The sequence below is a fragment of the Rhinoraja longicauda genome, chromosome 8 (assembly GCF_053455715.1).
Source record: "Rhinoraja longicauda isolate Sanriku21f chromosome 8, sRhiLon1.1, whole genome shotgun sequence".
NCBI classification, from domain to species: Eukaryota; Metazoa; Chordata; class Chondrichthyes; order Rajiformes; family Arhynchobatidae; genus Rhinoraja; species Rhinoraja longicauda.
The window spans coordinates 27,519,903-27,544,411 of NC_135960.1; the positions used below are offsets into that span (position 1 = coordinate 27,519,903).

Here is a 24,509-nt window from a genome sequence, read left to right on the forward strand (position 1 = left end):
TCTCCCGAGATGCTGCCTAACCCGGAGTTACTCCAGCATTTTGTGTCTACCATCACTCTTTGACCTCTTGATCAGTAAATGATAGGTCAATTTTCCCACTTTGTCTCAAATATTGTTGGTAGAAAGGGATGATGGTAAATCTAGAAATAGATGGCTAGTTAATTGCACCCCTCTCTGTTACTTATTGATGGAGAAACTGTAAATTAGAGAGTTTCATAATTCTAGTCATTTCTCATATTTGTCATGACAGGAGGCAGCAATTCAGCTTGTTCCACTTAACCATGGCAGAGTTGTTCTAGATGAAAATTCATCTCAAAAGTTCTCATTTAAAGAATTGTGTCAAATCAAACTGTCCTTAAGAAAAATGACTACTTTATTAAATGTCTCAAGTTGCAATTTTACAATTTGGGTTACAATAGTTAGTTAAATGAACTATTTCATACAATTGCATTAAATGAACCACATTGCTTAGAACTATATTCTGCACTCTATCTTTCGCTCTGCTCGACCTATAGTACTTGAGTATGACTTGATTGTATTTGTGTATAGTATTGGCTGATTTGATATGATAGTATTGAGAACAAAACTTTTCACTGTACCTCAATATCCATGATAATAATAAACTAAAACCTCAATGATCAATAACGTTTGATTTTTATTTGCTGAGGAGCATTCATGTTTTTTTCACTTGTGTTCCAGAAGATATACTGTAAATTTATTAGCAGTAATGAATTCAAGAGCTTAATATTTCAAATGTTTTCATAACTTGGTATTCTACCTCAAGAAATTAAAACATGACCTCTCACTTTCTCATCTAATAACTTCATTCATTCCTCCTACAATTTTCCATCATTGTCATTATTCAAACAATAGGCTACAATGATAACCTCATAAATTTTGAAGAGTCGGTCAAACAACAAGGAAGCACGCTCTTCTACCCACTGGGTCTGCACCAACCATTTATACTAATCCAATTTTATTTTTTAAACAATTTGCCTCACATTCTAACACTCAGCTGCACAGTGGGATCAATTTACAATGGCCAATTAACCTACCAACCCACACATCTTGGGATGTGGGAGGAAACCAAAGCAATGAATACAAACCACACATACACAGGGAGAACATCCAAACTTCAGATTAGGATTTAACCTTTGGTCACTGGAGCTGAGAGGCAGGAACTCTACCAGCTGTACTGCTAAAAGGATAGAAGCTGCTGTAGCAATTGTCAACTTCTCGGCTTCAGAATATCTAATCCATGCACTCAACTTTCATTACAACTCTCAGGATGTGATTTGTATACATCAGCTAACAAACAAATTTACAAAACCACATTTTTTCATTTGAAAGAATGTTAATAATTTTATTCATGTATAAAAAATTTTTTATGCTTTATGGTTCTTTCCTCAAACATTTCCCAATATAAGTATGGAAACTCCCTGGTTCCCCTTAATACTGGGTTGTAAACATGACCAGTTGAAAATCTTTCTAAACGTCTCATTTCAGAAATGTACATTGCAACTGGTGAAAATATAGTGGAGTGACATAAATAAGACAGCCAAATTAAAATGTATGTTATTACAATTAATCTTTAAACAGGGAAAAAAATCATTATTTGCATGAGCTGCTTTATCACACTGTTCTCAAAATTTCAAACTTCACAGAATGTGATACTGGAGGTCATTAATTTTTCAAACACAGACATTTTTACTATTGTCACCAGATAACCACAGGATTCTTTTTGTATGTTTCATAATCTTCCTTCTTAAAGTAAGCCATTTCAGTTTCATGGGCTGCAAAACAAACCAAAAAATGGATATCAGTACCATACTATTAAGGTACATTGTACCTTCTATTAATAATATATAGTGTTTGAGAAAAGTCATTGTCATTTCAAATTTGGAAATTTATGCTTCTGACTTTAACAAGAGAATATCATAGCTTTTTTTTCTCTCAATCCTTTGCAGGCATCTTGAGACTTGTTGCAAAACATCAATCTCTGCCCCAGTTGAGATCAGGCAACTCCATTTTGATTGAAACCTGAACCTTGATCTTTCATTGACAATAACTCCATATATCTTTTACTAACTCACCAATTGGCAGCCAAGTTCAGGCTTCTGACCAAATGATCTGGACAAAAAACTAATTTGTATTCATTTTTCCTTAATCGCAAGCTTGATGCTTTGACTTGCTCATAACTACAGTCACTGTCAAAGTTATTCAATTAATGTGCTGACTGTAAATTTTTAAGCTAAAATTGACACAATATTGCTGCAATTCATTCTTAGTCAAACTATGAAACAGAAATTGTAGCTTTATTTGTTTCAATGTACCAACATTTAAACACCATGAAACAGCTGCATAATTAACCACTCAAATAAAACAACCAACCATGAATTTGAAAAATCTGAAACTGATTAAAAAAAACATAAGAAACAGAGTTATGGCAAGAAAATGGGCCCTTTGGCAAAATTCACCCAAGCCAACAAAGATATCCCATCCAAGCTAGTCCCATTTGCCCACATTTGGTCTGTGTACCTATCCAAATGTCTTTCAAATACTATTAATAATACCTGCCTCATCTATCCCCTCTGGCAGCTTATTCCATAGACCCACCACCCTCTGAGTGAAAAACCTGCCACTCAGGGTCCTATTAAGTCTTTCATCTCTCACCTTAAACCTATGTTCTCTAGTTTATTGATTCCCAACCCTATATAAAAGACTGTTCCTTCCCTCTATCCACTCTCCTCATGATTTAAAACACCTCTATAAGATCAGCCTTCAGCCTCCTGCACTGCAAACAACATAGTTCTAGACTGCCCAACCTTTATACATCAGGGTCTTGAGTCCTGTCAACACCCTGGTACATCTGCACTCTTTCCAGTCTGGTGATATCCTATGGTAGGGTGACGAAAACTGAACAAAATATTCCAAATGCGGCCTCACCCATGTCTTGTACAACTGTAACATAACTTCCCAACTTGTCTGCCATATCCTAGTAAAGTGATATCAATGTATGTATTGTTGAAAAGAAACTATAGATGAAAGTTAATACACAAAAAGGCACAAAGTGCTGGAGTTACACAGGCAATATCTCTGGAGAATATGCATAGGTGACATCAGGATCCTTCTTCAGACTGATTCAGTCTGCTGTGTTACTCCAGCGTTTCATATCAATTCACCTTAATACTAGGCGCCAATGCCTAGTGCAAGGTCTGCACTAGCTAGCCCTTCTTCACTGGTTTGACACAGCTGTTGCTGTGGTTCATGTTGTAGTTTCTGATAGGATGTGCTTTCTTCAGGCCACCACTAACGTCAGGACGAGCTCGGTCACCATGGGGCCCCTTCCCCTCTCACCCATTACTTTGTCCATTGCTCTGCTGCCGCCGCCTCCTTCTCCCCACAGTTGCCAACATCTTCCAAGGTGGTCTATGTTTGCGACTCCAGGGGAAAAGGAGGGGGCAGTGGTGAAGTTGGGCAGGGGAGGTGTGGAGTTTGAAAGGACAGGGCAACAGGAGGATGTGGCGGTGGAGGAGAGAGCGACAAAGCAATGACCAACAGAAAGAAGCCTTAGCTGGTGGGAGGGGTGGGAGCTCCACATTGACTAGGCGTATCCTGTTGGTGGCAGCGGCTTGAAGAAAGCGCTGTCCCCAGGGGCTACCACATGAACTGTAAAAATAGCCCTGTCATCCGGACCGTGCGGTGGGTGAAGGGCTCACTGGTGCACCTTGTGAGCCTGGGGTAGCGTTGGAAGCCGAGTCTGGCAGGCAGAGCTAGCCAGGATGGTGTCGGAAGATCCATTCGCTATAACTGAAATCCATTATAAAGGTGTCCTTTAAACGAGGGTTTACTATATTGTGAGACTTAAATCTATCCACCCCTACTAATATTTTACCGTCATGATGCAGGTGCACCATGTCATAACATACAGCGGTGATGCCAATGAGAAACCCAAGTTAGCACCTAATTGTCATTAATCAATTGTACCGAAGGGATGAACAGATGACCAACTGACAATTAATTCATGCAGCTTAACCTCTAATCATCACCTTCCAAAAGCTACAAGCCATCTCAGAATATAAACCCAGGTATTTCCGAGCACTTACCCACTCCTGCTTCTTTCAGTGTGCTTGTCTCCTTCAATATAAGTTGATCATCATTATCCAAACTTACAACAAGATCATTTGTCTGTAAAAAATAATACAAAATGTACCTTATTGTGGTTTAATTTGTGTCAAGCTAGGACCATTCAATTCATAGTCTACAACACAGGGGCTGAAAGCATACATATTTCAGGAAAACAATCACCACCAATAAAACTGGGTGAGAAATATTCTGAGCCAATTTTAAAATAACCATACAAAGTTTTTTTATTCCCCCAGAATGCAAGTGTAGTTTAAGGTTTATTGATCTCCTTTATAACTCAAAACATTAGTGTTCAATTTATGGAAGCAAAAAAAGGAACATAGATTGTCAGAATCTCAACGAACAGGAGGTTTTCATCAATAGCAAGCACCACTTGCTTTAATGTTTCTTTTATACAAAGTGTCCATAAGTGAAAAGCTGCAAGAAAATGTGGAAAGCAAAAAGTACACAGCTACAATTTGGATAAAGGAACAAAAAGGAATTTAATGTATTATAAAGTCATAAATGCAAATTAAATACCAACAAAGTTAAAACCCGCTAAAGTCCCAAAACACTATTTGTTTCATTATTGCTAAAAGTAAACCAACATACTTAAAAATGCAAAAGTCACAAATATTAGTAGTTGTATCAACAATTAAATTAACATTTTATTTACAGGTGTCATTTTATACTATCGCAAATCTAAAAAATGGACAAGATCATTTAGTTGAAATAATTAAAATTCCAGTTTAAAGAAGGGTCCCGTCCGACCCCTCCCCTCCTCCCTCATAGATGCTGCTTAGTTCCTTCAGTACCTTTCATTTTTAAATTAATTAAATTAAATTTGCTTATTGGAATATACCAAAATAAAACAAAATGTTGCAAAAGAATGAGTGTACAAAATTATTAGTTGACTGAAGGAAAAAAACTAAATATAAATAGCAAAAGTTTTAAAAGATCCGAAATATTTCATATTAATACTTGCCTTTGCCCCATGTGCTTGGTGGATAATCTTTAATGTATCTAAAGTAAATAAAAATATAATCAGTTACATAATTCACAAAGAAAATTGCATGTGTTTCTATTTTCTCACCATTTCTAAGTGTTTCATTATTTCATTACTTTTCAATCTGGAACTATTCTTCGGGTTCTACTCTTTTTTGGCCACCCAAATTATGTTTTCTCCTCAGGTGTAGAGCTTAAACTAGGCAGGGGCTATCAAAGTGATGAAATTAACATTCAAAGATCAAGAGTTAAGATTGTTTAATTATCATATGTCCCAAAGTGGAACAATGAAATTCTTACTTGAAGCAGTGCAACAGGTATGTGTCTATTTTCGGTTTAAACCAGCATCTGCAGTTCCTTGCTACACAGGTATGTTAACATACATGATGTTCTTAAGTTAGCTGTCAAGATTTTCAAAAAATACCACTGAGATATTGTAAACATTTGTAGTTTAGGACCATTCATAGAGTCATACAGTGTGGAAACAGGCCCTTTGGTCCAATGTGCCCACCACCCAACATGTTCCAGCTAGTGTATCTGTTGAATTGTTTCTTTAACGTTGAGATTGTCCCTGCCTCAACAACCTCCTCTTGCAGCTCGTTGCATACATCCACCATCCTTTGTGAAAAAGTTTCCCCTCAGATTTCTATCAAATCTTTTCCCCTTCATCTTAAACCTACGTCCTTGGTTCCCAAACTCTGGGCAAGTGATACTGTGCATCTACCCGATCTATTCCTCTCAGGATTTTATACACCTCTATAAGATCACCCCTTCTATGCTCCAAGGAATAGAGTCCCAGCCTACTCAGCCTCTCCCTATAGCTCAGAAGCTACAGTTCATATTTCATAAAGGTTTATATTTCTGCTTTAACCAAAGTGCTTAGGAATCAAATATAAACTCAAAGGAAAGAGCAATAGAAAAAAACTGATGCTAAACAAGCTTACTAATATTTAATTGCAGAAACATGCAACAGCAATTGCAACCAGAGAGAAGACTGTCAGCTGCAGAAGAATGATGGGGAGGCCAGACACCATGGTACACACTGTTCCTCATTAACAAATGTGTGGGAAGATGCAGCTGTCAATCAAGAGCAACAACAGGGGAGTTTATCACCATGACACTCACATCATTCATGGCCAAGATGACAAAAATTATATAACTTTAAGCCAGAGAAAAGTCATGAGTATTATTGCCACTTGTTGCCAGGAATTAAAAATAATTTCCAATTTCCTGTGAACCATGTTGAAAACATTTAGTTATTTAGTGAATTATATAAATGAGACAGACTATGAAGTTTGGTCAACTGTTCTGCTCTGTGAATATAAACAGCAACTTCCCAAAAGAACTATTCATTACTTTCTGTTAAAATAACATACCATATGTGTACTTCCTAAATGGTGGGGGAAGCCCAGGCTTTGACGATACATCTACAGAAAGCAAAACAAACATTTATGCATTGATCCAGACTATAAAAAATAACAATGTTTCAGGGTTTGCAATTGGGGCTATTCAGAAGCTACTTGCAAGTACGATAGTTGCAATCTGTAAAATTGACACAAAGGACAGGACTGTGTACAAAGTATTTGCAATAACATATCAAAAGATGTGGCATTAATATTGATGAGAAGTTATGAAATTAACAGTTCTATGAAACAGGAGAAAATGTCTGGTCATTCAAGTATAAACATTCAATTATGAAGTAATAAACAATTTCACTGACACAGAAAGTTGTCTTTTCCAAGGATGATCTAATTCTTTCAAACTGTTCCAAATAATGTAAATTTGTAACTTATATTAATTTAATATATGAATACTTAATTCACGATGTCATTTCTATTATGTTTCCTTCACATCATTTGCAATGAATTAAAGGCCATTACAATATCCAGCTCTAAATTTGCAAAACTTAGCAAATGAAGAAAGAGGAGGCAGAGAAAGGGACGGGCAATCAGCATGGAAATATCAAATGCTAGCGGGCGTAGCTTTTAGGTGAGAGTGGCAACGTTTAAAGGAAATGTATGAGACAAGTTTTTTTTCAACACACAGAGGGTGAGTGCCTGGAACACACAGCGAGAGATGGTGATTAGGGCATTTAATGCTTGGATGTACAAGCATAGGGATTATGTGCAGGCAGATAAGAGTTTGTCTTGGCATCATGTTCGGCACAGGTATGGTCGGCCGAAGGACCTGTTACTCTGCTGTGCTGAACTATGTTCTATTTTCAATGATGTTGGTGGAGTTGGGACTTAAACGTGGAAACATAGAAAAATAGGTGCAGGAGTAGGCCATTCAGCCCTTCGAGCCAGCACTGCCATTCAATATGATCATGGCTAATCATCTAAAATCAGTACCCCATTCCTGCTTTTTCCCCATATCCTTCGAGTCCTATAACCCCAAGAGCTAAATCTAACTCTCTCTTAAAGGAGGCATTTTGCAGATAAGAAGGAGGGCTCTTTGGGCCCCAAATATTGCATTGAAGGAATCTTTCAGAACAGTCCTCACCTCACTTCAGACAAGGCCTAATAAAGCAGATTGAAACAGTGAGGGGAAAATTCAATAATATACCTAAATTGGTAAATTGCCAAGCTCATTGGCTGTCCACTACTTGTTCCACCTCTAAAATCCAAAATAGAGAAAACGCCTCAGATTTATAATTTGATCCTAATTTACAAACACAAAGGTTTGCCTCCAATTACATTTAGAACAGAGAAAAAGTGACCGAAAGGCAAAATTGAAGCTTCTTTATCCAAATGTAATCCACATGGGATTGCTGAATTAATGACAAATGGAAATAAGTTTTATAGAAACAAGGTTGCATGCAACCAAGATTGGTAATTCCAGGCTACTTGACTTTTAGATAAGATAGACAAAGTAGGAAAGGAGGCAAGGCAATCCTGATAACTAAAGAATAGGATAAGGATGTGGAAAGGAAGGATCTTAGCTTTAAAAAATATCAAGAGCAGTATCAGTTTCAGTGGAGCAAGAGGAAAAAATGAATGGAGGAGCAAAGTGTGCAATACCGTGAAATGCAGAAATAGCAGATAAATTGGATTAATATGTGCATCAATCTTAACAGAACCTTCAGAAACAGATAACCAAGGCCAGTGTGCATGATGATCTGAGAAATAAGTATCAGTTAAAAATTAGTATTAGAGAAATTAATGAGACAAAGATAACGCCCAAGTCCTGAAGATTCTGCATCCTATGGTTATGAAAATTCCATGAGGCTTGCACAATTCCTGCACATTTGAAGATAACAAATTTAATCCAACTTTTTGAGAAGTAAGGGCCAAAGAAAATCAGGAACTGCACACCAGTTAACCTGATATCAGTAGCAGGGGAAAATATGGAATCTATTAAGGAAGTGGCAATAGGGCACGGATTGGGCAGAGTCAATGTAGATTTATGAAAATAAAATTATGTTTGAGTTTACGACGATAACGAGAATAGATTAGGGTGAAGCAGTTGATGTGAATTCAGATTTTCAGAAATCCTTTGATATGTTATCACAAGAAATAAAAACAAAGTGGGATATTCTGCACTGGAATCAATAGTGGTGTGGAATGTTAACTGACAGAATCCAGTGGAAAGAACTAGATCATTTGAGTTGGAAGGCTGTAAACAATCCCATCAGGATCAATGCTAGATCCCTTGCTGTTCTAAATCATTAATAAAGATTGCATAGAGAGGATCAAGTATAATATACTGGTTTACTGATGACAAAGTTAACTCTCAATGCGGACAACACAGAGTATGCCAATAGACTTTATAGGGATATTAACAAAATAAGTGAATGGACAACGTTGTGGAAGTTGGAGTACAATGTAGAAAATGCATGGTCATCCTCTATAAAGAATAAAAATGCAAGAAACTGAAAGGTATTGGTGCTTGGATGGCTCCACCTATCCTTGTACACCAGTCACTGAAAGTTTACATAAGGTATGAAAATTACACGACATGTTAGGCTTTACTACAAGAGGATTTGCTTTGTTCCAACTATACCAGGTTATGGCAAGCTCTGACTACTGTATAAAAGTCTGGTCTCTCATTAAGGTGCGCTATACTTACTGATCTCTGAGCGCATGACAGAAGGGCAGCACGGTGGCATAGCAGTAGAGCTGCTGCCTTACAGCGCCGGAGACCCAGGTTCGATCCTGACTTAGGATACTGTCTGTATGGAGTTTGTACGTTCTCCCCCTCACCTGCATGGGTTTTCTCCGGTTTCCTCCTACATTGCAGAGACGTTCAGGTTTGTAGGTGTGTGTAGGATAGTGTTGGTGTGCGGGGATCGATCGTCGGCGCGGATTCGGTGGGCGAAGGGCCTATTTCTGCGCTGCATCGCTAAACTAAACTAAACTAATTACATTTGCAGTCACTTATTTTGCATGTAAAAGTCTAGGAAGATGTGGAATCTGCTGTTGTGTGAAACCTTAAAACATTGCTACCCTTGTACTACTTTGTGGCTGGTGATACAACTGAATTAGCAGAGACTTTAAACAAGACAACTTTCTTTTGAAAGGTGTTTGAATGCACATTGATAGTAGAATCCACATGCATCGCAAATCTAACCCAGCAGTGCAAAAGTAATATGTTACTACAATAAAAAACACAGAACTCCATTCACTTAGCTCACCATTCTGGAGAAAGGAAAGGAATTCCTTTACAGATTGATTTACATTAACATCATGGTAAACGACTGGTTTGAAATTGCGATGCTCGAAGGAACGAACCAGCCGAACAGTAACAGTTGTTTTTTCAGAAGACATGTGTTGTATTTAGGAACATCAAGCCTACAATTTGAAGCAGAAATAAATAATGATAATAATAATAATAAGTACTTTATTCGTCCCACAATGGGGACATTTGCAGGGTTACAGCAGCAAAGTGGATAGCAAAAATAAATAAGCATTCATTAAATAAAATAAAAGTAATTATCTTTATTTACTGGTCTGCTGGGAGCAGTGCTGATGGCAGCAGGAAGGAAGGACCTTCGATATCTCTCCTTATCACACTTAGGGTGAAGAAGTCTGTCAATGAAGGAGTCAAGTCAAGTTTATTTGTCACATACACATACACAATGTGCAGTGAAATGAAAGTGGCAATGCCTGCGGATTGTGCAAAAATAAGTTACAATTACAGCATATAAATTAAAATTAATACAGAAAAGAAAATTTAGTCCCTGGAGTTATAATAGTTAACAGTCCTGATGGCCTGTGGGAAGAAACTCCGTCTCATCCTCTCCGTTTTCCCAGCATGACAGCGGAGGCGTTTGCCTGACCGTAGCAGCTGGAACAGTCTGTTGCTGGGGTGGTAGGGGTCCCTCATAATCTTGCTTGCTCTTGATCTGCACCTCCTGATGTATAGGTCCTGCAGGGGGGTGAATGTAGTTCCCATGGTGCGTTATGCCGAACGCACTACTCTCTGCAGGGCCTTCCTGTCCTGGGCAGAGCTGTTGCCAAACCAGACTGTGATGTTGCCAGACAGGGTGCTCTCTACAGCCCCAGAGTAGAAGCATTGAAGGATCCTCAGAGACACTGAATTTCCTCAGCTGTCTAAGGTGGTAAAGGCGCTGCTTTGCCTTACCCACCAGTGCGGCAATGTGTGTTGTCCATGTCAGATCCTCTTTGATGTGGACTCCCAGGTATTTAAAGCTGCTCACCCTATCCACAGTAGACCCATTTATTTCCAGTGGCGTGCTCAGTGCAGTGTCAGTGTCCTGCATGGGGTGGGAAGAGTCGTCCAGCAGTAACGATAGCTTTGCCATCATCCTCCTCTCTCCCACCGCTTGCACTGAGTCGAGGGGGCATCCCAAGACAGAGCTGTTCTTCTTGATCAATTTATCCAGTCTCTTCCTGTCAGCAGTTGAGATGCTGCTGCTCCAGCAGACCGCTCCATTGAAAATGGCTGATGCCACCAGTGTCGAAGAAAAAAATGATAATAAACCAAATTTAGTTCATGAAGTCAATTCAATTTCAGATTACCAGAGAAATACATGACTAACTGGGAATTCAAAAACATTAAACTTTCACCTACGTTTGCTGTCGAGAAATATTTGTTGGGAAAGTAAGAATAACTTAAATGTGTCCACCAAAGAATTAGTCACTTTAAATTTGAAGAATTTGCCTCATATTAATTTAATGTCTAAAATACACCAGTGTCAAAAAGCAAGCAATCAAAGCCAGTGATGGCTTGTCAAGGGTATTAAGTTACTGTTCAATATTAAAATATTTGACATCTTTACACTAAAGTTTAATTTTCGTTAAACCTTAAGCAAGTTATTAAGTAAATGTCAGAGATATGAAAGTGAATCTTCAAAAGATAGAGCTACAAAAGCTAAGATTCTATACCTACAATATCAAGACATAGGAACATAGGAAATCGAAGAAGGCTATATCTTTGCTAGATTCCAAAAGCAGGAATCTTGGAATAAAGGATCCAGGAACCCTAGCTACCTTCTTAAAAATCCCGGTACAGAAGCCATTAGCAGTAATGAACAGTGGCCCTCAATCCTTAATTTCTCCAATATTTTATTTGTATTATATCATTAAAACTTCTCACACACTCTCAACGTTTTTTTAATCTGTCTCTCTAAATTCCATGGTCATCTTGATTCTTAAAACTTCTATTTACCAGGCTTCCTACAGGCAACAATTTTACTCACATGCGTCCCTTCAATTCTTAGTTATTTACAGACAGATCCCATTACTCACGATACTTTATTTCTCAGTTGAATATAGATTTGGGAAATATAAGTGTTTCAATGTTAGGACTACTCAACAATCAACAAACATTTTTCATATAATTTCTGCATACTTTAGCCATTGTATACCCACACAATAACCATGTTCAATATTCTTCAACTTCCTATTGACTCTATAGCATAATAGCCCAAGAAAGTGAATGTTGAAAGCATTCGGAACATTTTCCAAATCATTATAATTTAATTTGTCCAATCGAAGAATTAAACTCTTAATAAAAATGTTTGCACAATTTTCTAATGTATTAATTCTCTGTCCATTTGTGCTCCTGTATTTAGAAAGTACATACACTACCACAAGTACTTTGGCTTTATTATTTCCTGCCGCCCTCCATCCTTACTAATTCTACTTCCCATGTTTCTAACCCAGTGTCATTCCTCCTACATCTCCCTTTCATCATGGAAATACCGATCACCAAGTACTTCCATTTTACACATAAAAAGCTGGAGTAACTCAGCAGGACAGGCAGCATCTCTGGAAAGAAGGAATGGGTGACGTATCGGGTCGAGACACTTCTTCTGTCTCAACCCGAAACATCACCCATTCCATCTCTCCAGAAATGCTGCCTATCCCGCTGAGTTAGTCCAGCTGTTTGTGTCTATCTTCGGCTTAAAGCAGCATCTGCAGTTCCTACATATTTCCATTTTATGTATGCTTTCCAAATATCAACTCCAACAAACTACTCAATTCCTAACCGTTGCCACTATGAACCACATCTCTGAACAGCTATTAAAGTAAAACACCATTTATTCATAACATAAGATCAGCAAATGCTTGGGGTACCCAGAAGATCCATCTGCATACAGATACTTTGATAAGATATAAAAAACTTTCCTGAGAGCTCCATCATCTGCTCCTGACAGCATCAGTACAAATGATGAACAAACCTGGGATCAAAACACTAGGAGAAAAACTGTACCAAAGAAGCAAATGTTTTGTAAATACCAGTCATTTATAGACTAATTCATTATGGCCCGACAAAAGGTTTCTGGCCTAAAACTGTTTTTGTTTTCTCAGATGCTGCCCAACCTGCTCAGTTTTACTGCATTCACCATTTTAAATCTCAAATTTCTACCATCTGTGGTTTATTATTTTTTTATCCCCCATTTTCAACGATTTGGTTTCTACCTGTGTAACTTGTGCCACATCACTCTTCTCCCCAGATTACTGGAACCCAAAATATAGTGATCACACCACTTTAAAATAGAATGGGAACATGCTCCATATTTTGCCCAGATTAAATTTTCAATCACAAATAAGTCATGACATCTGGATCCAGACCAAGGTCACAACCCAAAGCATCACCTGTCCATTCCCTCCCTGACGCTGCCTGGCCTGCTGAGTTCCTCCAGTCTTTTGTGTATGGCTCAAGATCCCAGCATCTGCAGTTCCTTGTATACTCTCTACCTCTATTTCACTAAGCCTTCACATTTCCAACTCTTGTATATTTCATCCCAACCGACACTGTTTTCACCTCAAGCCTGTCACTTACCCCACCTATCTGCCAAACCCCCACCACTATAAAACAGCAAGGTTTATATAAATATATGCAGTTCGTTTCTCCAATTAACATTCGCCAAGCTTTCTCCCCACTACTCCAATACCACTGAAGGATCAAGACGTAAAGCACCCTCTGCCCATTCCTCTCCACAGATGCTGCCTGACCCGCTGAGTATTTCCAGCACTTTGAGTATTGCTCAAGATTCCACCATGTGCAGTTCCTTGTGTCTTTACCATTACATTGTATGGTATCTGTTTACATTTGCCTACTTTCCGCTTTTTAGAATACCAGGATTTGTAGATGCTGCAACCTTTGAGCAAGACTGAGGAACGGCCCAAACCCTGATTATCGCCCTTCCATTTCCTTCCACAGATGCTGCCAGATCTTGAGTCCCTCCAACATTTTGTGTTTTGCTCTCGCACTCTCGGGATTCCTTGCCGTTACCCTTTCCGTGAGCACGTACTCTGATGCCGCTGAGTTGTACTTCGGGGTCGTTGCGCAGTCTCAGAGGACAAACTCAGAGCCGAGTGCAGCCGAGCAGCAGCACCGCCTCCCCGCCAGCGGCCTCGCCCACGACGTCGACGTCGACGTCAACGCCGGGCCCAGCGTCTGTGCAACTGCCAGCCATTTCAAATCGGCAAGAACTCCACGCCCCGAGCGCTACGCAGATCCTGGTTTACTCCCCGAAGATAGACACAACGTGCTGGGGCAAAGATACTAGAGGAGCAAGATAGACCACTCGACTCGAAAAACCGTAGTAGGTCATGATGGGTACGTTTCAGCGCCATTTTAGTAAGCAGATTCTGTGTGCGAGTTTGGGCAGTGTTCACAACTCTGCGATCTCTTCGTATATAAAATGCTCGCAATTATTTTTGTTCAACTTCTTGGATAAGTTGATAGTTGACATTTGTAACTATTTCTTGAAGAGATGCTGCTTCGTGATCTTTAAACTTTGGGTGTTACTGATTGAAGATTTGCACTAGAGATCCACTCTGTATCAGGCCAATTGATCATATTTAATGGTCTGAAGGGTCTCGACCCGAAACGTCACTCTCCAGAGATGCTGCCTGACCTGCTGAGTTACTCCAGCATTTTGTGAATAAATACCTTCGATTTTAACCAGCATCTGCAGTTATTTTCTTATATTTAATGAACTGTTCTTCTTTGTTTTCTCTGTTAATTTTAATTTTACCTCCACGAGCTGTATCTCTTTTTGTTTTATTTTAAAAAGTAATGGAAGCAAAGATTAGGCATTTGCAAACAATAGAACTCTACTGAGCAACAATATAATTGAAAAGACATTTAACTTTATACTTAGAGCCAAGAAAATTTGAATTGGTGAATTGATTAGTTAAAATCCTTTGACAACCACTAAAATGACCAATGCTGCCTGACGTGGTACAGAAGCAGGAATCAAATTCAAATAGACACAGTGGTGGAGTAAATCACTGGGCCAGGCAGCATCTTGGAGAAAAAGGATGGGTGATGTTTCAGGTTGGTACCCTTCAGACAAGGGGAGGAAGATGAAGAGCTGGTATAAATCAGGACCTGATCTTTTCATTGGTTAGTTGAAATGCGAAACAGTGCAACCCTGTGCATCTCGCACACAAAATGATGTAAATCTTTCCATGAACGACAAAAATAAAAAGTGTTATCCTTGTTTTTGAAGTTCATTTTTGAATGATGTAAAATTGAAGGGGGTTGGTGCAATATACTGCTAACCGACAAATGTGTCGTTATGAGATATTCACATTTGAAAAATTTATAAATCACAAAAAAAGGTGCTTGTGTAATTTGACTAACTTATCAGTTGAATTCAAATGACATTTTTACAGGTTGTAGGATAGTGGGTAAGGATCATGTTAATGCATTTAACTAATTTTTCACAAAAGTGAGGGTTAGCACTATATTGCACCAACACCCTCAATTATATGTTAGATTCAAAACTAAACTGTGTAGGTGCGTATGCATTACATTTTATTACATTAATATAGAATGAAAAGAATGATAAAATATCGACATGTGTTCATAGTTATTTTATTCGCAATATTAGGATTTCTGGAAATAGGTTTGATGTCATTGATTGTGAATGTGTATGGGTAGGCCATAATGAAATGTATGTGAGAGAACAGTGATCACAATAGGGAGAACCATGTGCTGAGAAGTGTGTGCTTGACTGATATATATAAATATATTTATATATAGAGAGAAATTGAAAGAAAAAGGTTGTTAAACTAATAATTAGAGGAAATCACAAGAAATAAACTATATATATTATAGATATACACATATACATAAACCATAAAGGTCGAATCGCCTTATGGTTTATGTACATCATGTGAAAAATAAGATGAAGAGAGAATTAGAGCATTGCTTTAAATCAAATTTGCTTCTGATCCATGAGAAGGAACTTTGAGATCTATTTTTCTCTACCTTGCCACACACACACACACACATATATGACCAGCAAGAGGGGTAAAAATGGAGGGGAGCCCACCTGGGACACCAGGTGTCGCTGTTGAGCCCTGGAGGTGTCGTGGGGCCTATCAAGGAAGGAGGGTGCCCACCTGATGACCCCAATGAAGTCTTTACCCCGACCCCCACTCAAGATATTAAGAAGGTGCCAATTATAGTATATAATAATAATAATAATAATAATAATATATTTATTTTATATAGCGCCTTATCACATGCTCAAAGCGCTTTACAAATACAATTAACATAGAAACAAACAGACAAACTATCCTGACGGAAAAGCGGCGAATACTCAACGCCAGAGTCCTCTCACGTCAGGGTCCGGCAGCAGACATCAAAAAGCACAAGACACACAGATACAATTTTTTACACAAAACAGCCATCACAGTGATTGCTCCAGGCATACCCTCACTGTGATGGAAGGCAAAGTCTTATCTCCTCCTCATTCTTCTCCCGTGGCGCCACGAGGCGATCGAGGCTCCCAACCCCTTGAAGCCCGCACCGGGCGATGGAAAGTCCCAGGGCCGAGCCGAGCAGGCCGATGAGAGTCCTGAGCCCCCACCGGGCGATGGAAAATGCCGCAGCCGAGCCGAGCAGGCCGATGAAAGTCCTGAGCCCCCACCGGGCGATGGAAAGTGCTGCGGCCGAGCCACGCAGGGCGATGAAGGGCCTGCGGGCGGGTTGATCGTACCTTGCGCTTCGGGGCGGTCGAAGCTGCTACGGCTGGAGCTCCCAAAAGCCGGTCGCCAGCCAGGGACCTGCGAACTCCCGATGTTGCGGTCTGCAGGGCCCACGGCCGAAGCCTCCGAGATGGTAAGTCCAGGCCCTGCGACCGGAGTCTTCGAGGTCGATCCCAGCTGGAGGCCGCCGACTCCACGATGCTAGGCCGTAGCGCGAACGGAGATACGACACGGTAAAGGTCGCATCTCCGTTGAGGAGGAGATTGAAAAAAAGGTTTCCCCCACCCCCCCCACCACCCCCCTACATACACAGAATTAAAAATAAAACAAAACGTACATTTAACAACGACAATGATATAGTGTAATATCAAGTCCTATAAGCTCAACTATATATATATATATATAATGTTAAATTTGTGCAGAGTGTGTGTTTGAGCAATACAAGGGAAACTGCACAAAAGAGGGGGCTGGGGAGGAAGGATGGGGGAAATGGGCAGAAACAGTAAGAAATAATAAAAATCAGGGAAATTAAGCAGGGGGAAAACATTTAACAATAAAAATAACAAAAAAATGTGAGTTGATAGATGAGATATTTTCTGCATTTTAATGGTATCATCGCACATACTGTTCCCCCACAACACTGATTACACCGCAAGAGGCATAGCGAATGGTGGGTTTTGCCTACTAAAATGGCGGACGTTCCGCTCCTTTGCTTACTACACTTCAGTATACGCGATTTCGACGGAGTGGTTTATCTTGCTCTTCTAGTATCTTTGTGCTGGAGCAATTCAGCAGTGGGTAGGAAGGAACGGCAGATGCTGGTTTCTATAGACACAAAGTGCTTGAGTAACTAAATGGTAGGGTAGGGAGGAACTGCAGATGCTAGTTTACCCCAAAGATAGACACGAAGTGCTGGAATATCTCACGGGTAGGTAGGAAGAAACTGCAGATGCTGGTTTAGACACTAGGTGCTGGAGTAGATGCTGGAGTAACTCAGCAGGACAGACAGCATCTCTGGAGAAAAGGAACAGGTGACGTTTTGGGTCAAGACCCTTCTTCAGACTCCGCAGAGCAGGAGGAATCATGGAGGGGAGCAGTGAGGGAGGATATTGCAGAACTCTCGGCAGAGGAGGAGAACTTCTTCAAAGTAGGAAAACCTTAAGGAGTGGAGTTTTGCAGTGGAGCAGACGAAAAGGACATTGAAACAGCCTAGTGCTGCAGTAAATCAGCGCTGTGTCAGGACGATGCAGATGCTGGTTTTCACCAAAGATAGATATAAAGTGTGGGAGTAACTCAGTGGCAGCATCTCTGGAGAAAAGAAATAGATGACGTACCGGGTCGAGACCCTTCTTCTTAGTGTTAGGGGAGATGGAAACGAGAGATATAGAACCGTGAAGAAGATGCTATGAGGATGCAGAGTGACTTCGACAGGTTGGGTGAGTGGGCAGATGCATGGCAAGTGCAATATAATGTGGATACATGTGAGGTTATCGACTTTGGTGGCAAGAACGGGAAGGCAGATTATTATCTGAATGGTGTCAGGTTAGGAAATGGGGAAGTACAACAAGACCTGGGTGTCCTAGTGCATTAGTCACTAAAAGTAAGCATACAGATACAACAGGCAATGAAGAAAGCTAATGGTATATTGGCCTTCATAAAGAGAGAAGTTGAGTGGAGAAGCAAAGAGGTCCTTCTGCAGTTGTACAGGGCCCTGGTGAGACCACACCTGGAGAATTGTGTGCAGTTTTGGTCTCCTAATTTGAGGAAGGACATTCTTGCTATTGAGGGAGTGCAGCGTAGGTTCATGAGGTTAATTCTGGGGATGCGGGACTGTCATATAATGAAAGAATGTAGCGACTGGGCTTGTATTCACTGGAATTTAGAAGGGTGAGAGGGGATCTTATAGAAACATATAGAATTATTAAGGGATTGGGCATGCTGGATGCAGGAAACATGTTCCTGATGTTTGGGGAGTCCAGAACCAGGGGTCACAGCTTAAGAATAAGGGGTAGGCCATTTAGAACTGAGATGAGGAAAAACCTTTTCACAGAGTGAATTTGTGGATTTCTCTGCCTCAGAAGGCAGTGGAGGCCGATTCACTGGATGCATTCAAAAGAGAGTTAGATGGAACTCTTAGAGCTAGCAGAATCAAGGAGCATGGGGAGAAGGCAGGAACAGGTTACTGATTATGGATGATCAGCCATCATCACATTGAATGGCGGTGCTGGCTCGAAGGGCCAAATGGCCTACTCCTGCACATATTATCTGTGTATAAATAACAAAGGAATGAAGATATGCAAAAAGCAACAATGATCAAGGAAAGGTGAAGCCCACAGTGGTCCATTGTCAGCTATGTAACTTGTAATCACGTACCCCACAGCCAATTATAACTTAGCAAGTCAGACTACATCTCTGGAGGACATGGAGAGGTGGCACTTCGGGTTGGGAAAGAGGGGCAGGGGGCGGGGAATAGAGGTGGCTTGTTAGAGATTGGAGAATGCAATGGTAGACACAAAATGCTGGAGTAACTCAGCAGGTCAGACAGCATCTCTGGAGAGAAGGAATGGGTGACGTTTCGGGTCGAGACCCTTCTTCAGGCTGGCGAAGGGTCTCGACCCGAAACGTCACTCATTCCTTCTCTCCAGAGATGCTGCCTGACCTGCTGAGTTACTCCAGCATTTTGTGTCTACCTTCGATTTTAACCAGCATCTGCAGTTTTTTCCTGCACATTGGAAAATGTAATGTTCATATCTGTAGGAGCAAAATGGAAAGGCCATGTGGAGTTGCCGTTTGAAGTAACGGGCGATTTATTAAACTAGGGCACACCAGGAAGCTAGCCAAAGCTGACCGTCAAGTGTGACTTTGATACATTTTTTATGTTCTCAGATGACAAGATTACTCGGAAACCTGATTAACAGAAATGCAAAGTCTTAATTACATTTTGGAACTCAGAAAGACTTAATTAGGTCACAAACAGAATGAGATGATTATCCACAAGTCTAAATTCATTAACAGTAGATCCAAAGTTCTGTTACAATGATGGGTGCATGCATAATCATGAAATTCCTCGTAGGCTTTATCTGCAGTTTCCTGTCACCACATTAGTACAACTACATCCCTATTTACTAATTATTAGCCCACACTATTGTTTACTCTACAACAGTACCCATTGGGCTGTTAGCTACCCAAGCTGACTAAGAGGTGCTGTTCCTCCAATTTGCAGGTGACTTCACTCTGGCAATGGAGGAGGCCCAGAACAGAAAGGTTAATATGGGAAGGGGAGTTTAAATGATTAGCAACCAGGAAAACCAGTCGGCCTTGACAGACACAGAAAAATCAATCTGAAGAAGGGTCCCAACCCAAAGCATCACATATTTGTGTTCCCCAGAGATGCTGCCTGACTAGCGGAGTCACTCAAGCACTTTGTATCCTCTTGTATAAACCAGCATCTCTGGTTCCTTGTTTCTACATTTATAATCCTATGCATTACTGAGAGCTTTCTGAGTGTTTCCATAATGCGAATTGGACAAAGCACGATTGATAAATTAGGGATCGCTATTTGTATTGGGCTGGGCTAATTGGATGCAGACTGATTTTGATTGGGAACTGACTGGAGAACCACTTTGGAAAATGATAAGTAGAATAAAGCTGTCTTGGAAAAATAGTCTCGGTTTCACCGCAGGTTGTCATTGAAATTGATAAGTGATCGTTCTATTAATGAGTATGCAATTGTACTCGAATAAACAATGTAACATGCAGCCTGTAGTACATTTAACTTGCAGTAACAAAAATAAACTCAGAGTGATTGAAAATACCAATATTTTTGAAAATCTTGCAAGGGGGAAGGATTTTGTTATTGTGGCTGAAACTCTCTAAACCTAACCCTATTATTATTATTATGTGACATTAAGAAATGACTGAGAGCACTGGATACAACAAAAACAGAAGGAGATAACATCCAATCAAACTAGCCATTCTTACAAGTTGTTCCAGTACAATTACAGCACTTGCAACTATCCAACAGGGTGGAAAATTGCTCAGGTTTGTCTGATTAACAAAAGCAGGACAAGGCCAATCCAGCCAACAACCATCCAATCATTTTTTTCTGAAGAAAGTTCTCGACCTCGACCATATTCCTTTTCCCCAGAGACAGTGTCTGACTCGCTGAGTTACTCCACCTTTTTGTTCCTATCTTCATTTTTTCCCAATGACCTGCAAAAGTGATTGAAGCTACCATCAACATTACTATCAAATGGTATTTACTCATCAATAGGCTCTCACTGATGGGCAATTTCAGTTTTAGCAGGCCTACTAGTCTTCAGATCTTCTTACAGATGTGATCCTAACATGGACCAAAGAACCGAATTCCAGAGCTGAGCATGACAGTCTCAAGGCAGCATTTGATCGATCACCCAGACACCTTGGTAACTTTGATATCATTGAGCATTAAGGTGAAAACATTATTGTGGCTGTGAGGTTGGCACAAAAGAAAATGATCGTGGTTGTTGGAGGTCAAACATGCCAACCCCAAAACATCACTGTAGGAGTTCTACAGGGCAACGTTCTAGGTTTAGATTTATTATTGTCATGTGTATCAAGGTGCAGGTAAAAACTCTATTTTGCATGCCGTCTAAATGGATCAGATATACCATACAAAAATACAATCAAGGCAAACTCAAGTACTATAAAAACAAGAAGATATGGAGTACAGAAAATAGTTCTCAGCATTATAGTGCATCAATTCCATCGACAAAGTCCAGCATCCACAATAGGGTAGAGGTGAATTGGACAGCACCTTAGCTTAGGGAAAGACCATTCAGACGCTTGATAACAAAGAGGAAGAAAGTGTGCTTTCAAGCATTTCTACCTGCTGTCAGACAGGAACAGCAGAAGAAGAAATGACAGGTGTGTGACATATCTTTGATTCTGTTCGCTGCTTTTCCAAAGCAGGGCTGTTCCCAAAGGTGTGATGCAACACAACTGTTTTCCAGGGATGTTTCCAAAGCTGTGATGTTCAACAATATGTTTTCTTTGGTGCATTCATAGATGTTTATGAGTCACTGGCGAAATTCCAAATTTCCTCAGTTTCCTTAGGAAGTAGAAGCTTTCTTGGCTGTTGTATCCATGTGGTTGGTCCACGACAGATCATTGGAAAAAATAGTAATGGTGTTTGAGATTAAGGCCTGGTGCTTATCTGTAGAATCATGGTCCAAGGATAAGTAGGAGGAGGTGTCTGAGAGCTGTCACCTAGCCTCAGCCCATTAGAGGTCAGCGCACCAGACTACCACTGCACCTCCCTTGTCAGCGTGTTTGATAATGTCAGGGTTGCTGCAGAGTGAGTGAAGGGCTGTACGTTCAGAGGAGGCAAGGTTGGAGTAGGTAAGGGGAGTGGAAAAGTTGAGATGGTTGATGTCACGCCAGCAGTTAGAAATAAAGAGGTCTAGAGAGGGTAGAAGGCCATTCTGGGGAGTCGAAGAGGAGGGAAAAGGGGTCATCACTGGGGGGTGAGGACTCCTTCCCATAGAAAAAGGCAGGGAGGCGACGAAAGAAAAGCTCTACGTCGTGGCGGACCCGGAACTCATTGAGGTGGGGCGGAGGGGAATGAAGGTGAGGCCTCTGTTGAGGACAGACGGTTCTGTATCAGAAAGGGGGAGGTCAGGGAGGATGGTGAAGACAAGGCAAGGTTGGGATCAGAGGAGGGCCGGGGAGTGGACAAAGGCCAAGGCGCGATCTGGTGGGTGTTCAGAGAGGAGCGTGAGGTCTGTAGGGGGATTGCACGTAAGGTCGTATGGTCAAAGTGCGTGACGCACGGAGTCGCCCAAGCCACCTGGAGGACATCGCAGCTTCCGGCGTACACTAGTAACATATGCAACACGTACATTCTTACTTTGAAAAAACTGCTGTAAAAAATTAAGAAGTTGGAGGATCTGCTGGAGGAAGACGAACCAGGAGAAGGGCTGCCAAGCCCACGGATGCAAGAAGCAGCTGGAAAGACGTCTGGCCAGCCTGCGGGAGAAGGGGAAACACGGCCGGGAAGGGAGCAGGAGGAAGGCCGAGAAGCAGAGGGCCGCTGACCGGCCGGCGGGGGGAGAAGAAGAGGTGGAGGAGGAGGGAAGGACGGGGTTGAGCGAGCTGGGAGAGGAGCAGCGGGAAGAACCCGAGCTGAGGGGCCTGGAGGTATGCAGTGGCAGAAGCAGCGAGCGCTGGAGGTCAGCGACCCGCCTGAGGCCTTGGAGGAGGAGGCGGTGGAAGAGGAGGAGTGAGTGTCGAGCCCAAAGAGGAGGAAGAGGACCAGGGAGAGGCCGACCAGCAGAGGAGGCCGAGCAGCAACAAGAGCTACGCTGAACGTTAGGCGCTGAGAACCGAGGCGGAGGACACGGCTCTGCTCAGCGGCCCCAGCCTCGAGGTGTTGAGCGGAAGCGGAGCCCGGCTGACGGAGGTGGCAAGCTTGGAGAAGGGCTGGAGGGCCAGCAGGAGTGGCGAGGGGCCAAAGAGCCACAGGAAGCGAGGCTTGGAGCAGTGGCGCCGAGCCTGGAGGAGCGAGGAGCACAGGAATGGGGAGAGGTGTCGGGACACTCGGAGCGCCGGGAGGGAACCGGAGATGCGATGATGGGCAAAGACGGGTGAAGCCGAGCTGCAGCAACATTGCAGATGCGCTGCCCATAGCAGATGCGCTGATGGGCAAAGACGGGTGAGCCCGAGCTGCAGCCGAGTTCTATCGCAACATTAAACTGCAACACCTGCAATAGAACAAAAAGACTAAGCAAAGAGGGCTCGCTGCACTGAAAGTGGTTGCCTGCAGTACACGGCGTGCCCCCAAGTAGGAGTTGAGTGGCAAAAAAAGTACGGGTCAGGGGTTGTGACCACGCCTTCCCTGTAACCCCCCTATTGTATCGGTGGGGTGTGGTCGGGTGAAAAGAGGGGGAAGGGGAAGACCAATCACTACTGAGGTTCCTTGCAGGAGGGGAGGGGGGGAGAACAGTCAGACCACGTGCTGTCAGAGTCTGCATCGTGGAGGCTGTGGGCCTGGTGCTGAGCCGGGAACTCTCAGCAGGCCGAATATCATCTATGAAAGCAAAAGCATTTCTGATCCTGCATCATGGCGAAATCAGGTTGAAATAACGTTGCTGAATTAGGTGGAGGGTATGCACTCCTCTTTCTTTTACATGTAGTGAAAGATTGTTTGTAGGATTGGATCATAGACCTTCAACACTGGTGGCATCAGCCATTTTCTATGGAGTGGTCTGCTGGAATGGCATCTCAACTGCTGACAGGAAGAGACTTGATAAACTGATCAAGAAGGCCAGCTCTGTCCTGGGATGCCCCCTCGACTCAGTGCAGGCAGTGGGAGAGAGGAGGATGATGGCAAAGCTATCATCACTGCTGGACACTGTCAGTCACTGCGCTGAACAGCTCCTTCAATGACAGACTTAACCCCAAGTGTGTGAAGGTCCTTCCATCCTGCTGCGATCAGACTGTACAATCAGCACTGCTCCCAGCAGACCAGTAAATAAAGATAATTATCGTTATTTGTTTTTTTTAATGAATGCTTATTTATTTTTGCTATCCACTTTGCTGCTGTAACCCTGCAAATTCCCCGTTATGGGACGAATAAAGAATTATTATTATTAATACATCATGGCGAAATCTCTGCAGATTACGCGTTTCACTTCACTTCATCTTGTAATACTTGCCGGATATATGGTCTTTAACAGAGCAAAATGGCTGCCTACGGAACAGTATGATGAATTGGCTCGCAGGCCAGGCACAGTGGAGCACTGGGATGCACCGTGCAGGGAATGTTAGTGTGCCCAGTGCCACCCTCTTTTCTTTGGTACCGAGAGAGAATGGCGCGTTATCATCCAATCAAAGGGTGATCTCATCGACCAATCAGAGAAAGCGGAGCGCCTCCGATTTTCCCACCCTCCCCAATCAGACAGTGCGACGCATTGTCACCCAATCAAG

General features: G+C 41.7%; 1 protein-coding gene across 7 annotated transcripts; it reads right to left on the reverse strand.

Moving 5' to 3' along the window:
* Window positions 1-371: 371 nt before the first annotated feature.
* Window positions 372-24,296, reverse strand: c8h2orf76 (chromosome 8 C2orf76 homolog). Of its 7 annotated transcripts, none has more exons than XM_078403466.1 (6): window positions 24,239-24,296; window positions 9,764-9,920; window positions 6,507-6,557; window positions 5,111-5,148; window positions 4,107-4,188; window positions 372-1,793 (listed from the first exon to the last, which is right to left on the reverse strand). In XM_078403466.1, the coding sequence occupies exons 2-6, from the start codon at window positions 9,894-9,896 to the stop codon at window positions 1,717-1,719; spliced, it is 381 nt and encodes a 126-aa protein (XP_078259592.1). In that variant the 5' UTR covers window positions 9,897-9,920; window positions 24,239-24,296; the 3' UTR covers window positions 372-1,716. The 7 variants fall into 7 exon arrangements, with proteins under 7 accessions (XP_078259592.1, XP_078259588.1, XP_078259587.1 ...); XM_078403462.1 differs by lacking the exon at window positions 24,239-24,296 and adding an exon at window positions 13,834-14,000; XM_078403461.1 differs by lacking the exon at window positions 24,239-24,296 and adding an exon at window positions 13,853-13,998.
* Between the last annotated feature and the right edge of the window lie 213 nt (window positions 24,297-24,509).

What these genes read in the sequence shown, in the direction of transcription:
- c8h2orf76 (XM_078403466.1), bottom strand. Translation starts at nt 9,896, where the DNA reads ATGTCTTCTGAAAAAACAACTGTTACTGTTCGGCTGGTTCGTTCCTTC. An exon ending in CCTTTCCTTTCTCCAGAATG is followed by an intron (nt 6,558 to 9,763) that starts GTGAGCTAAGTG and finishes TGCTTTCTGTAG; the next exon opens with ATGTATCGTCAAAGCCTGGG. An exon ending in ACTGAAAGAAGCAGGAGTGG is followed by an intron (nt 1,794 to 4,106) that starts GTAAGTGCTCGG and finishes TTTGTTTTGCAG; the next exon opens with CCCATGAAACTGAAATGGCT.